This window comes from Narcine bancroftii, chromosome 3 (genome assembly GCF_036971445.1).
Source record: "Narcine bancroftii isolate sNarBan1 chromosome 3, sNarBan1.hap1, whole genome shotgun sequence".
Lineage (NCBI taxonomy): Eukaryota > Metazoa > Chordata > Chondrichthyes > Torpediniformes > Narcinidae > Narcine > Narcine bancroftii.
This window is the reverse complement of record NC_091471.1, coordinates 203,369,032-203,385,565: the sequence shown is the minus strand read 5'-3', so window position 1 is coordinate 203,385,565 and position 16,534 is coordinate 203,369,032. Positions and strand designations below refer to the sequence as shown.

Genomic DNA, 16,534 nt, shown 5'->3' with positions numbered 1-16,534 from the left:
GTTTTTGTGGTCGATGCAATTGATGCAGGTTGGAGTGACAGTGAAATGCCATCTGCAGTTGAGCTATGATAACAGGCAAAAAGAAGTGGGACTATGCAGGAGTTGAGTTTGTATGTTTTTTTCTGAATTTGCTTCATTAAAATGTTGACAGTGGGTTGGGTAGCAAGATGTCTTCCATTACACACCACTTTTCAATCACACAGAGGGCAAAGTTCAGGGAGACATCCATCCCAACATGAAAAAGGAAAAACGACACTGCACAAATAGTGGTGAAACCTATTGTAAAGACACATTTAAGGGTGAAATTATGAAGCAGTCCTCACAAAGGATACTGAAAATTAATGATGGTTTGCACTTGAAAGGTCTGGACAGGTCTGTCTCAGTGTAGATTTTCCTCTCCCTGGTTACGATATAGTTGAAACATTAATATGCATCCTATCAATTCCCATCAGAATCTTACCAGTTTCAGTAATATAACCTCTCATTCTTCTAAGCTTCAATAAGTATGGGCCCAATGTGCTTAACCTCTGTTGTAGACTGGATCTCAAGTAACAATGAGATGGAGTATAGGAGAAGATAAGAGAGTCTGCTACCATTTTGTCAGGTTAACAATGCTCTTAGCAAAATTAAGGTACTGGTGGTCTTCAGAAAACAGGAGCACATGTTCAATATTATCAGTGATACTGAGGTGGAGCTTTGCACTCGTAGTTGTACAGATCATCAACAAACTGTCCTGGTCCAACCATGTTGATATTACAACCAAGAAAGTGCACTGAAGACTACTTTCTCATGAGCCTGAGTAAATTTAGCATGTATCTGAGGTCTCTTACCAATCTTTACACAGATGCATCACAGCTTGGGACAGGAACTGATCTGCCCAAGACTGCAGTGTACAGAGAGATGTAAACCCAATTCAGGCTATCATGCAAACCATCCTCTTCTCCATTGACTCCAACTATTTCTCCCATTGTCTGAGGAAAGCTGTTACCATGAGACCCATTCCACTCTGGTTGTACTCTCAACCTTGCTTCAGTTGAGCAAAAGGTACACGTGCTTAAAAATATGAACTTCCAGATTCAAAGACAATTTCTTTTCAGCTGTTATCAGACTCTGAAATAGATTTATGGTTTTGTTGTTTTTAAATATTTTTTTCCAAATCCTACACTATTTGACTTATTGTAACTCAAATTTCTATACTTGTCTTATTTATCTGTTATTGTTGCATGATCTGCATTGAGGGGAAGGACCACAGTCTACATCAGCTATTCTCAATCTTTTGTTGGCTATGGCCCCCTTGGGTCTCTGCTTAAAATTTTATGGGTCCTCTTCCCTGTGAATCAGTCACGTTAGTTAGCTTATTCTGTACTTCTCTCCTACCGACTACGTAAAAAAAACGTGTGGCCACTGAAATTGCAGTGGACATGATGAAATAACCACACAAGGCATTTCTTCAGTGAATCAAATGAATTTACTGTTCAGAACACGCACAACCTTTTTTTAAAAGTCTGAATCACGTGCCCGACACGCGTTGATGTCGTCATGCACTGACGTCACTTAGCTGGTTTGTTGCCTTCCAGGAGTTGTGCTGCCATAGTGCCCCTATACCAACCCCCCACCCCCACACCCCCCCGAACCAGCAGGTCAAAATGCAGGTCGACCTAGTTTGCCTGAGTATCATAAGGTCTTTGTAGGGCATCTGGAAAGGTTGACCAACTGTTCCCCTATGGACAAAGATGTATTTGCAGTTTTTGAGGTACTCAGGCCTGAAGAGTGTCCTCCACCCAAATATCATGATGTAGAGGTCAATTTTCCTACAGTCTCCCTTAGCCTAGTCAACAGTTCCTTAGGATCATCATTGAAGTTGGAATGATAGGGGACGAACTCCCCTGGGACCACCAACGGTGTGCCATACACAAGCTCAGCAGATGAAGCTTGGAGGTCTTCCTTTGCAGTTTTCATGCCCAGTAATACCCACGCAGCTCATCAACCCAGTTCAGGCTGTCTAACCAAGTCATCAAGGCTGACTTGAGATGTCGATGAAATTTTTCCACTATTCCATTAGCCTGGGGTTGATAGGCATTTGTATGAAGAATTGTTGTACTGAGTAAGCAAGACAAGACCATCTACATCAAGGAAGTAAATTGTGGTCCTCTATTGTATTTTGGGACCATATGTAATGGGGATGACCAGGGGCTGACAGACCTATGAATTTTGCTTAGTTTCTCCATCTTGGCAAACTCTTCCTTAGCTAAACACATCTTCTCTGGTGGTAAGCGACACACTTTAGCATGGATAGACGGGCCCTTAGTACAAATGCAATGAGTAACACCGTGCTTTGCAGTGGAGGTGGAAAATTGTTAGAGAGTAGTAATCTCTGGGAAATCTTTTAACAGCTTGGAGAATTCATCCACTGATCTACTTAATGTTTGGAGGCATAGAGCAGGGGTGTAGGTGTCTGCCAGAAGAATGGTCTGAAAAATAGTTATCTATTAGCCGACACCCTTTTAAGTCTACAAGAAATGAATGAGCCCAAAGAAAATCTGCACCAAGCAAAGGTCAGGGAACTGCTGCTATAATGAATGGCCAAGTGTAAAGATGATTCTCGAACTTGACATTCATCTTCCTGGTGCCAAAGGTCAGAAGTTGCAGGTCTGGGGTAGGATGGCGGGTGTCAAAACGGGTGGGTGGCAATACACTAACTTCTAAATCCATGTCCACCAGAAATTTTTGCTGGGACAGTTGGTCCCATACATAAAATAAGCTTGCAGGTTTTTTTGCCAACTGCTGCAGTCCTTACTGGTAGTTGGCCTGAGTGTTCACCGCAAACGAGCAGGGTGGAAGGTACTTGCGAGTACTCCACAACGCCTGTGATAACACCACCAAAATGAGGTGGCCACAGGCTGCTTGCCCGTTTTGGGGCATTGTTTGTTTATATGGAGTGCTGTGCTAAGAGCACTAGAGTGTGACACAGGGTCAAGAGTGGAGGGATTGGTTGTGCAGACTTGTCTTTGTTGTCCTTTTTAGCCAGCCATAGAACGTCTGCCTCTGCTGCTACAGCTCTTGGGTCTTCGAATGAAGACAAGTCTGCACAACATGCCTAATATTATCTGGTATTCATTCCAAAAAGAGCTTCTCGAATAGCAGATTGGAACTTTCACCAGATGCCAGGAACGGCATTTCGTCCATTAGTTCAAAAGAGGCGCAGTCTCCCGACCCATCAAGATATAGTAGTTTGGCTGGTCTTTCCCTACAAGACATACCATATACCTGCAATAAAAGTGCTTTTAAAGCATCATACGTGACGGAACATGGTGGAGCCCGTAGGAAGTCGCCGACCCTCTTAGTGACGGCCTGGCCCCTGTCACGTTGGGGTCACCAATTGTGGACACAATGAAATAACCACAAAAGGTGTTTCTTCAGTAAATCAAATGGATTTACTGTTCAGAATGCACGCAACCTTTTAAAAGCCCAAATCACTGGCCCAACAGATGTTGACGTCGTCACGGAGTGTTGTCACAGTCGGTTCAAAGCCTTCTGGGAGTTGTAGTGCCAACATAGCGCCAATACAAAATATTTTATTTCAATCTGTGCCCATTTGAAATCTTAAGTTTGAGAACTCACAGTTCACCTTAAGCAATCCCCTATGCCAAGGTTGCTCTGTGAGTAGTAGAGGATTGCTTAAGTTAGTGGAAATAAAAAGGTTTGAAAACCAGTTTAAATCGCACCTAATTGACTTGTTATGTGCACGGTTTCATAACTCCAAAGGAAGTGGGCAAATATTTCAGTAACAATTGGGTCTAGACCCACTCACATTACCACCTTAAGCAATCTCTGATCATTGAGTTACAATCCCAGTATGGCCCACCCAAATGCTTTTTAAAACTTAGCACATCAGGTGGCCTCTATTGAAAGAGAAACTGGTCAGCTGCCCCTTTTTAACCTTTATTTGTATGTTCTGGCATGCTGAGCATTACACGTCCTGCTAGTTCACCTGATTTGATAAATTCCCTTTGCCACTGAGACCAACTTGTTTCTCTCCTTCTGCTCTTAAAATGTACACTGTTTCTCTTTCAATAGAGGACACTTGAGGTGCTAATTTTTAAAAAGCATTTGGGTGGGCCATACTGGGATTGTAGCTCAATGATCAGAGATTGCTTAAGGTGGTAATGTTAGTGGGTCTAGACCCAATTGTTACTGAAATATTTGCCCACTTCCTTTGGAGTTATGAAACCGTGCACATAACGAGTCAATTAGGTGCGATTTAAACTGGTTTTCAAATCTTTTTATTTCCACTAACTTAAGCAATCCCCTACTACTCACAGAGCAACCTTGGCATAGGGGATTGCTTAAGGTGAACTGTGAGATTGGGGGCGGTTTGAACACCTCTGGCCTTAAGGTTGCGTTACCTGTTGACTTTCTCGAGCACTTTTGTAGACTGCACTCAACGCTGCAGACTTTTCTTATTTAAGAACATATTCCTTCTTCATGTGAGAGATGGGAAAATTGATCTAAAATTATGAACATGGAAGAAACTAAAATTCATCAGTTAATGGCTATAACCAGTACAAACAGGATGAGCTTGGGGATTAGGATGCAGGAAAGCAGAGTCAGCACGATTAACATAAGAATCTTCTGTGTGACAAGAGCCACCATAAGACTAAGAAAAGGAATGGTAAGGTACAATAGAATGTAGGAAGTTGAGGTAGTCTGGATCAGATAAAGGTCTCCTAGACCTGGACAGAAGTACCAAGTCCTACATATCTAATTAGCTAACCATACACAGATTTATACATATGAAACTAGCCAACCCTAGATAGAATGAGTCAACTCCGCATACCAAGAGATTGTAGCCCCGAGAATCAGGAAGGTGTGAATAAGGACAATGACATGATGGGACACCCACAGGATACCCCCTGGTCCTCCAAGTGTACTGAAACTGCACGTAGGCAGGAAGGATTACCTATGCCAAACCCATCCAGGGGGCAGAAGAATGTAAGGGGGAGGGCACTCTGATACTGAAATTGACTGTATAAAAGTTGGGTGAGCCCCAGTATGTGTGTGTATTCCCAGGGTAAGGGGAAGCACCCAACTTTGCATTGTTGTTGTAATAAATGTTCTTTGTTCTCAATTTTTGTCTCAAGCAATTTCTTTAAAGGTACTTTAATTTCTAACATTCATCTTTAATACAATAAATTGTTAAAAAGCGCAACACCCCGTCCCTGAAGTTCCTTGAAGAATGATGAAGGTGCCTCACCTCGTATTAATTCCGAATGAATGCTCCAGCCGGTGTCAAGTGAACGCATGCGTGGAGTGACAAGGCAGCGGAAGTCATCCCGTGCAGTGTATGCCGGGTAGTCTGCACCTTCCTTCATCGGTCGCGGACGCCGCGGGGACGGGTGATGCTGCGGGCGAACTGGGGCGGTTGGGCTCGCGCGGCTCTTCACGGTTCAAGAGCGGCGCGTTCCCGGAGGACGCGCCCGAGGCTCGCACACCGGTGCACGGCTGACGCGGGGTTGCTGATCGTGCGCCCGGCCCCGGCGGGCCTGCGGGGGCTCAGGACGGAGCCGGCGCTGTCCGACTGGGAGAGGCGGCTGCTTGAGCGTCTGGGAACAGGGCTGCTGAACGGACACAGGTCCTGCCTGGCCGAAGGCATCACCCTGGTGGAGTCCACTCACAAACAGAAGCAGCGTCTCGCTCAGCTACTCCTGCAGAGAGTGCTGGCTTGCCAGAGGGAACGGGAAGTTGGGAATGACAGGAGACCGCTGGCATTCAGAATGGGTCAGTACCGAGTGACCTTTTAAACTACTCCTGATTAGCAATAACGACTTCATCAAAATAAGTTATTGACAAATACAGAATACATGCTGTATTCAGCATCAGAATTAGGGCTTATTGTCACGAACAAGTCATGAAATTCAGTGTTTTTATCAAAATGCAAATGTGCATAGTCTAACTAGCTTATGACGTTATTATAAAAAAAAATATTAGTGCACGAAAAGTAAGACCGTCTTTGGTTCATTGATTAATCAGGAATCTGATGACAGCGGGGAAGAAGCCATCCTTGTGCCGCTGAGTGCTCTTCTTTAGATCCTGTACCTTTTCCTTGATGGTAGCAGAGTGAAGATGGCAAGGCCCGGGTAGTGGGGGTCTTTGAAGATAGGGGCTGCTTTTTCAAAGACGCCGCTTCATGTAGATGTCCTCGATGGAGTGAAGTCTGGTTCCTGTGATGCCACAGGCTGAGTTAACAACCCTCTGGAGTTTATTCTTGTCTTGAGAGTTGGCGCCCCTCTACCAAGCGTGATGCAACTACTGCCCAGTAGCACTAACTTCTACTGTGATGAAATGCATTGAGTGTTTGGACATGGCCAGAATGAACCCATACTTAAGTAAAGATCTAGCCCCACTACAATTTGCCCAATCGTCGCAATATCGTTGGCTCACCTGGAAAAAAAGCAATTCATAGACTACAGCTCAGCCTTTAATACCATTATTCTCTCAATGCTACAAACTCTCCGCCTCTGTACCCCTCTCTGCAACTGAATTGTTGACTTTCTCATTGGAAGACTACAGTCAGTACAAATTGGAAACAACGTCTCTTCCTCACTGATCATCAACACGGACGCACCCCAAGGATACATGCTTAGTCCATTGCTCTACTCGTTAGACACCCACAACTGTGTAGTCAGGCACAATTCCAATACCTTCTACAAGTTTGCCGATGGCACCACAGTTGTCATCAGAATCACAAACGGCAATGAGGAAGTGTAGAGGAAGGAGATTGATCTTGTTAAATGGTCTAACAACAACAACCTTGGGCTCAACGTCAGCAAAACCAGGGAGATGATTGTGGACTTCAGGAGGAAGACAGGAACATGACCCAGTCCTCGACGAGGGCTCAGTAGTGGAGACGGTCAAGAACTTCTAATTCCTGAGTGTCAATATCTCCGAGGATCTGTCCTGGAGCCTCCCCGTTGGTGCAATCACAAAAAAGGCTTGCCAGCAGCTATACTTTGTAAGGTGTCTGAGGAGGTTCGGTATGTCACCGAAAACTCTCTTAAACTTATACAGGTGTACTGTGGAGAGCATTCTGGCTGGTTGCATCACTGTCTGGTATGGAGGTGCCAACTTTCAAGACAAGAATAAACTCCAGAGGGTTGCTAACTCAGGCTGCAACATCACAGGCACCAGACTTCACTCCTTCAAGGACATCTACATGAGGCGGTGTTTTCAAAAAGCAGCCTCTATCCTCAAGGACCCCCATTGCCCAGGCCATGCCCTCTGCTACCATTGGGGAAAAGGTACAGTAGGCTAAAGACAAGCATTCACTTTCTTCCCCGCTGCCATCAGATTCCTGAATAATCAATGAACCAAAGATACTGCCTTACTTTTCATCCACTATTAATGTTTTTTTAAATTTTTTTGTAGTAATGTCATAAGATGATTATAGTATGCATGTTTGCACTACGATTCTGCCACAAAATACCAAATTTCATGACTTGTTCATGACAATAAATTCTGATTCTGGCATGGTTATGTGGGAAGAGAAACATTTAATAGTTCAACAATTTTGATGATCTGTCATCAAAACTAGGAAGAGCTGGTTTTAAGATGCAGTGGAAGGAGATAAGAGAATTCATGTGGTCTGTGATTGGATGGAAGACGGAAGATTAAATGACAAGGGTTTAATGGTGTAAGGTGAAAATAAATTGTAACAAAATATTGGTTAAATGATAGTAAAGGAAAATAATTTAAAATTACAAATGTCATTATTATAATTGTTTTCCCTTTCTGAGATGTTTCCTTCTATTGTGCCCTTAACCTATTGCAAAGTACCTTACAGACTCTTATCATTTTCTAGATTTGATGAAAGGCCATTGACCTAAAATGTTGACTTTACTTGTCACCATACATGCTGCCTTACTTTCTGAGTTTTTCCTGCATATACCCCAAAATTGTCAAAAGGTGAAGTCTGTTCAGGACCCACGATGCTCATATGCTAGATTGCCCATTGATGGTGAAGACTAAGGCTCATCAGGATGGCATGAACTTGAAAGGTCTGAAACTGGTCATTTCATGCAGATTGTCTTACATGCACCTCAAAACAGCATGGCTGTCTTGCTATTCCTTTGGATGTTAGTGCTGAAGTTGTTGCTACCTTGATTGAAGAATCTCCTTTGGATGGTTGGAGTTCATGCACAAAAGTGCTAGAGAAACTCAGCGGGTCACGCAGTGTCTATGGGAGGCAAAGATGTATAACCCATGTTTCAGCCCTGAGCCCTTCAACAAGATTTATTTGTTATATATCTTTGCCTCCAATGGATGTGGCAGGACTTGGAGTTTCTCCAGCACTTTTGTGTATTATCCAAAATCACAGCATCTGCGGACTTTTCTTGTTTTGCTCCTTTTGGATGGTTAGATCCTTACTTCATAAGAAATGTTAATGTCAGCATGACTGGTCTAGCATACAGGCAGATTTGAGAATCCTTCAGTGGATTCGTGGAGTTATTGTAGCTCTTTTAATCATTCATACATGTTGGGTAATGGAGGCAAACCTAGCATTCTTTTTCAATTTTTTTATTGGTTTTTATAATAAATACAGTACAAAGAAAAAAGGAACAAAACTGAAAATACAATATCACATATGTGTGTGTAGATGCACACACACACAGACATGCTCACACACGCACACACCTCTCTCAAGATAAAACTTCAAACAGTATAAACTCAGTCCCCCTTCCACTGCACTGGATGAAGACAGAAACCCAGCATTCTTTGCTCATCTGTAATTTAAAAATATGATGGTAGCAAACTAACAGAATATATGAAATGGAATAAATGGTGTTGGAACAAATATGGTAAATAAAGTCATTCTGTTAAACTAATTTTAAAAAGATTATTTTATTCATATAGTACCTTGCTTTCCCAAATGGTTGTGATACTCAAAGACTTTCATAACTCTCCAGTACTTACATAGTCATGTTTACGAGCATTGCCTTTTTTATATTTGGGATTAGTTTTATTAAATTTAAATTTCCCATTTGCCTTGTGAGATTTGAGTTCACACCTCTGAATTGTTGGTCCATGCCTCTATGCATGAGAGTGCTAATATACTTAGCCAGTTCCACATTTGATAACAAGGAGTGCAAGGTTTCTGTTCTTGATTTTTAAAAAGGTTGACAGAGCATTTTTACACACACACACATACACCCCCAAAAAGTAGGGCATAATTTTCCTTGCCCATTTCCTCATCTCTCTCTTCTCACTGATCCTCCTTTTACCCTTCTCATTCTTGATCCTCCCCCATCCCTAAATTTTCTCACCTTTATCTTGTATTACCCTGCCAAACTTGGCCTCCCATCCTCCAATCCTTAGTCTTCCTTGTTCTCTTCTGCTTAGTTTCATCCTTCATTTCCTGATCTGAGCACCCTCAACTCTTTCTTCTGTTCTGCTTTGCTCTCCCCCATTCACCTTCAGCTGAGCAGCATTTTCTAAGCAAGGGCTAATGTTTCAGACAGCTGATAGTGATAGAGTTGTAGAGCACCAAAACAGGCTCTTTGTCCAATCACATGCGAACATTTAACCCATCTGCACAAATCCCTTGTGCCTGTATTATTGGTGGCATGCTCATTGTCATGCACATAGGTACAATGTACAAATACATTGAAATTCATATTTGCTTCAGTCACAGAAGTCCGCATTAAATTTCCTCTTGACAGAAAGATAGTAAATGTAAAAGATTGATGGCAAATATTTATAATTACAGTTAACTCAGAAAAAATAAGTGTATTTCAATAGTACAGACAGTGGTGCTTGGCAGTTATAATTAGGATGTTGGACATCAGATTTCTGTACCTCTTCGTGTTGATAACAGTGAGAAGATGTTGTAAGCTCAATAATAGGGGGCTTTTAAGATGCTGGCTGCCTTTTTTGAGGAAGTAGCTTGCATTGATGTGTTCAGTGATGATCAGAGTCTGTGATGAATTTAGCCATATTTGCTACTTTTCTTTACTCTTCCATGTGTTACCTGTTTAAGTGTCAATCTCAATGTCTCTTAAATGTAGTAATTATATCTAATTCCCAATTCATGTTCAACTTTATTATCATTCAATTGTACAGCATTCTCCAGTCCTCAGTGCAAAAACATACAAGTGGACATTACAGACATAGATACATACGATGCATAATCAGTACTTGTATACATAGGTAAAAATAAATAAATATTGTTAAAGAAATGGTAGAGTCTTGGAGGATCTGCATGAGCAGTTCATCAGTCATTTCCATCACTTCATCTGGCAGCAAATTCCAGATATTGACCATTCTATGTATGTGTGTGTAAAATAATTTCCTTGAATCCCCTTTTAAAACTTCTTAATCTCATTTTACATCCACCTCTTCTGTTTTTCTGATGTCCCTTTTTTCTAATTGTGACAGCCTTCAGTTGGCAACTTGGCAGATTGTAGTAGTGAGGCAAACTGAAGGAGGGTCTATGCTGGAAGGCTCTGGAATACGGTAATATAATTTAATCTTGCCATTGATTTTGGGCAGGTTGCTTTTCACACTTAAGAAACATCAGCAGGAGACAGCTTGGCTTGCTGCAAGCAAGTCAGATTAAAAGAAGACGAGGTTGCAATTGGTGCGTACCAATATTTTCCTGATAAATATTCAAACTCACTGGTTTGATTATAATCCAAGTCAATTCAAAGAAGCCTGCAGTTCAAAAGATATCAGTTCCTAGTCGATACTTTCAATCTCTTGCAGACAGTTTTTGAGTATAAATTAGAAGATTTGAAATTCAATATCTTAATAGAAAGATTAACTAACTAACCAGTGGGTGGGACAGTGGGATAGCTGTCTCACAATGTTAGCAATCTAGATTCAATCTTGCTCTCCCTGAATTAGAAGATTTGAAATTCAATATCTTAATAGAAAGATTAACTAACCAGTGGGTGGGACAGTGGGATAGCTGTCTCACAATGTTAGCAATCTAGATTCAATCTTGCTCTCCCTGTGACTGAATGAATATCTCTGGGTGCTCCAATTTCCTCCCAAATATGTTCAGATTGGTAGGTGATTGATACAGAATGTGTGGTGGATGGACATTGTAGATGGTGTGGGCCATTTCTATTGTATATTTCTTTTTGATTATGATAATATCTTGGATATTATGGGCTTTTAATTAAACTGCTAAAACCTAGCTCAGCCTATTGTCAAAACAATAACTTGTATTTGATCATTTTATTCCACACTCTTTCTAATATCATTTTTCTTCAATGTTACTGAATTATATAGAGTAGCATTTCAGAGGAACGTGAAGTCTAGCCTCTGGTGACTTAATTTACTGATTCACTTTTCAGGATTGTCTGGACCACCTGGTGCTGGAAAATCCACGTTTATTGAAAAATTTGGGACAATGTTGACCGGAAAGGGACATAAGGTTGCTGTTTTAGCTGTTGATCCATCTTCAAAAACCTCTGGAGGTATGTAAAGTTGCACATAAATTGAGATAGCTTTAAAGCAATAAGCCATTTTTTTTATCATAAGTTTGACCCACAATGTGGTTTTTATCTTTTGTAACTGGAATTTTGTACTGAATGCAAGAAGAAAATGGAGAAAATGTTATTTTGACTGAAAATAAATTTGTAACTTTTGTGTGCCTGTTATAAGTTGGAACGATCCTTTGTTTATTGTATTACTTTAAATTATGTCAGTTGTTTTTGTTGACTTGGAAATGAGGATCCTTATTGTAAATAACTTTTCATGGTTGTAGAGCAGATTCAGTTCTGCCTCAAAAAAGAATTAGATTAAGCACTTGAGGTCATCAACTTTTGTTTTTACACATATAAAAAAAATAAACTTTTTTATCCAGTCTTTTCTCCTCAATTCTTTATTTCACAAGAAATTAATTCCTATATGCTTCTTTTAAATGACAATATCCTCTCATTGGAGATTCTTTGACCTCTTATGCTATGGGTACTCACTTAGGGTGATATGTGAGTGGGGTTTAAACAAAAAAGGATGAGAACCACTGATCTATCCTGTCGAATTCTCTTTGAATCTTGGATGTTTCAATAAGATCACGTCTCATTTTTCATTAAACACCAAAGAACTAATTTCATTTGCTGTTTGTGAGATGGGACAACACTTTTAGCCCAGGAATTAGTCTTATGAATCTCCTTTGGACTAGTATTCAAGTTTAAGTTTATTGTCATTTAATTGTACATATGCATGTACAACCCAACAAATCAGCTTATCTTTGGACCATAGTCCACACACACAGGCACACACCACACACTTGCCATTCTCAATGGGAGCCATATGCACACCCACCCTGGAAGCCACAACACATTTAAGGGGGGGGGGGGTCCCATAGACTGAAGTCAAAGTATTTTTCATGATTTTTATGTAGGAGAGAGTACAGAAGAAACCAGCTAAACTTGACTGCTTCACAAGGAAGGGGGCCTATAAACTTTGAGCAGAGTCATAAGGTGGCCATAGCAAATTTACGAGTTTCTAGGATTATTCAAAAATCTCCCCATCTGTGGGAAGAAGCTATTTTCCAGCCTTGTGGTCATGGTTTTTAACCATCTCTATCTCTTCCTTGAAGGTAGTTTCTCAAAGATACTGCGGGCTGGATGGCAAGGATCCTCAATGATTCCTTGAGCCCTATTAAAGCACTGCTTCATGTAGATATTGTAGGAAAGGGAGGCCCCAGCAATCTTTTCAGCACTCTCTGTAGTGATCTCCGATTTGATGCTTTGCAGCTTCTATATCACCTCCTTTCTTGGTTAAAGATACCAAAACTAAAAATGTATTAATATGGAAATTATTAATGATAGCATCAATGATAGCAGTCTTGCTTCTGAGTCATGGATCATGTGCTATTTTGAATCAAACATAAAATTCATTTTGAAATTTCAGTAATAGTGTGTTGCACATTGGAGAGCCCTTTTAATTAAAATGTTAAATATTATGATGTACTACACAGTTAATGAGGTACTTTTTAAAGCATATTCATTATTATAATGTAACCCGACATGACAATACAGTTGTTCACAGCAGTATCTCCAATATCTCTTAGTTGGCATGTCTAGCGTGCCCTCTGCTTAAAGTTTCTGTTACAGAATTTAACTCTGCAAGTATATCTTCATGGCTTTTTGACCCGCATGTACTGATAATTTTCTAGAATAAGGAGAAAAAAAACCACATAGAAACATAGAAGATAGGAGCAGGAGTAGATCATTCGAGTCTGCTCCGCCATTCAACAAGATCATGGCTGATCTTAAAGTTCAGTACCCTGTCCCCGCCTTCTCTCTGTAACCTTTAATACCCTTATACTGAAGAAATATATCTAATTCCCTCTTAAATATATTTAATGAACCTGCCTCTACTGTCCTCTGTGGCAATGAATTCCACAGATTCACCACCCTCTGGGTAAAGAAATTCCTCTTCATCTCGGTCCTAAATGGTTTGCCTATTATCCTCAAACCATGGCCCCGGGTTCTGGATTTTCCCATCATTGGAAACATCCCATCTGCATCCACTCTGTCCAGTCCTTTCTGAACTAGGAAAGAGGTAAATGTACAAGAACAAAGTTGGTCTCTCAATTACTTTCAATCTCGCAATTTGTTGAGAGAAAGAATGAAAAGATTCAGCAAAGGACCATTAAGAAAAAGGAAAATAAGATGCAAGAACATTCTCGTGAAAATCAAATTATAAAAGATTCAATAGATATGTAAAAAGGAAAGAATAATTGGAGTTCCCAACAGTCAAAGAAAGGTGTAATTATTTTGGGGAATAAGGAAGTGGTAGAGAAGTTAAAATGTTATGTCTATCTTGATTGAAGAAGACACAGAATAACTCCTGGAAATATTATGGAATAACAAGCTCTGAGTGAATGAGGAGCTAAAAAAAGTACCCCTTAGTTTATTTTCTCCAATGGTCTTTTTAAATGGGACTGAAAATCAAAAGTCCCTAGGACTTCTTGACTTGCATCCCCAGGTTTTGAAATAAGTAGCTCTGGTGATCATGTATGCTGGTTGTTGCCTTCCAAAAATTCCACGTCTTTGAATAATTCCTGGAGATTATAGGTTTTGGTTGTAATTACACTATTTCAGAGAGGAAGAAAGAGAATAATTAAATAATTAGTTTAATAATGGGAGTAAAGTAAATGCTGGAAATGGTAGCAGTGGTAGGTTAATTGGCCACTCTGAATAGCCCCTGTTAGGTAGGTGAGTGGTCAAATCTAGGCGAGGTGATGAAAATATGGGCATTTTTTAATGAGATTTATGTAGGAATAATGCAAGTGGTGTTTTATTGCATAGACTTGGTGGGCCAAAGGTGTCCATGTGTCATCTTCCTCTGACTAATTCTAAGCAATATGCATTAGTAGTGGTCCAAAAATATGATGGATGAGAGACGACCTATTTTGGAGAGATCGGAGAAGTTGGAATTACAGAGGACGCTGAAGAGAGACCTGACTGATGCATTTAAAGTTTTGAGCATGTATGATTAAATGTTTACTGTGGAAGTCAGTCCAAAACAAGAATATTTAAAATAATTGGCACATAAATTAAGGGTAAATGAAAATTTAGTTTCCACATTTAATGGTTTGCTAATATCTGAAAGTGAGATAGAAGCAGATTTCATAGGAACTCTCAACAGATATTTGAGATTGTACTTGAAGAAAATTAATTTGCATTGTTCACAAAAAAAATGATGCTGAAAATCTGAATTAAAAACAGAAAATGTAGAAAATTCTCAGTGGGTTAGGCGGCATCTGTGGAGTGAGAAACAAAATGTGTCAAATTGATAACATTTCATCAGAATTTGCAGTGTTAAAAAAAAATAAGAAAATAGCATCTTTTTTTAGATAGCTCTTTCAAAAGACTAATATAGTGTGGCAGATTATGTTCTGTTTGTATTGTATATAGATATGACTTTGGGAGATAAATTAGGGCAGGTATTTTTAGTGTAGGTCACATACAAACACTTTAAAACAGATCTTATTTAAAATACTGGAGCTCTGCTCATGCTAGACATTCCGGCACCAAGAGACTTTGAAAAAGCTTTGGAGAGTAGCCAAGAGATTTCATTAATGGATTGTTGTTTACAAAAAGGCAACAGATGAAAGAACTCGTCGGAGCTGCAGGCTGTCTGGAGTGGAACTATGAGGGTCGTGTGCTTTTACAGGCAGAGAGCGTAAAACAGGCTTTCTCTGAGAGAGAGAAAGAGAGAAATCAGTTCTGCAGTTTTACAGTCAGCAGCAGCAGCTGGGACTGGAACAGGACAAGCTGGCAAACTTGTGGAAAGCCCCATTTGGAAGATGGGTTGTGGCTGCTTAGTTCAGCTTGGTCAAAGCCCTTGTGGTTCATGCAAGATGAGAGGACTGGTTGCCTAGTGTTTTACTTGAAATAAGATAAACAAAAAGGAACTCTGTTGTGACCTGAAAGAAAGAGGTTATCATCTGGAGAACCCCGATGGGGCACGTTTCTTTGGCAAGACACTGAAGTGGCTGGTTACAAGGAATCAGTTGTGGGTGTTCAGCGAACAACAAATCTCGCTGTGAAAACTGATAAAAAACCTTCCTGCACCTTTCGAGCACCAAAGCCTGGTGAACTTCATAAATGTTAAATCCTGTGCACGCTATTAGAATTGCCTGCAACCAGTGAACATGGAGGAGTGAGAAGTGAGATTGGATTGTGAATCAAATAATCTTTCTGAACTTATGTACACATTACATACACTTGAGTGTAGAATTAAAAGGGAGTTAAGTTAGTAGTGATAAGTTAAAGTTTGATCTTGTTTTCATGTTTAAAGACATTGAAAGCAGCTTTTGTTGAGGTAACCATTTGTCTTGGTGAACTTCTGTTGCTGCTGGGTTTTGGGGTCCTCTGGGCTTGTAACATTTTGCAATTGCTTTGTTTTCATGTTGTGAGATTTTCTGATTCTTCCTTTATTGTGGTAACTCATCAATGTTTGAGCAATTGTTTGCATGTTTTATTTGAAATCTGACAATTAAAAGTTATGAAGGACTGCCTTATCCCTGTTGAATAAATAGTAATTGGGTATATTAAAACATATAACATTTCATTGCTACAAACTTATGAAATTATGTCAAATATGCATTTTTTTTTGAGAAAGGAATTGAGTTTAATAAAAAAAAATTCATTTCAAAATTTTAGGATCTCTTTTGGGTGACAAAACACGTATGATTGAACTTTCAAGGAATATGAATGCATATATTCGTCCATCACCCACTTTGGGTACTTTGGGAGGAGTGACCAGAACCACAAATGAAGCAATTATTTTGTGTGAAGGGGCAGGATATGATATTGTTCTTGTAGAAACTGTAGGTAAGTTATTGTGCATTTTAATTTTAATTTTATTAATTATAAATAATTTCTCATATTAAAATTTTGAATTCTCATCCTCATTTAACCAGTTAGTGTAGATATAATAGTTTTGCCAATTAGTACACTTAGTACTTACAACTGGGCACATTTTGGTGAATTGGTTCATTGTGCCATGTTCTGTT

The 16,534-nt window shown here is 40.0% G+C and overlaps 1 protein-coding gene across 2 annotated transcripts in view; it reads left to right on the top strand.

Annotated features, from left to right (window-relative positions):
• The first annotated feature begins 5,335 nt into the window (after positions 1 to 5,335).
• mmaa (metabolism of cobalamin associated A) overlaps positions 5,336 to 16,534 on the top strand; it is a 34,728-nt gene continuing 23,529 nt past the window's right edge. Inside the window, exons 1-3 of one of the 2 annotated variants that reach the window (XM_069926342.1) lie at positions 5,336 to 5,778; positions 11,355 to 11,477; positions 16,182 to 16,352. In XM_069926342.1, the coding sequence (XP_069782443.1) occupies positions 5,400 to 5,778; positions 11,355 to 11,477; positions 16,182 to 16,352 (673 nt within the window). In that variant the 5' untranslated portion in view covers positions 5,336 to 5,399. The remainder of the gene's footprint in view (positions 5,779 to 11,354; positions 11,478 to 16,181; positions 16,353 to 16,534) is intronic. The other variant, XM_069926343.1, reaches the window with a different exon arrangement.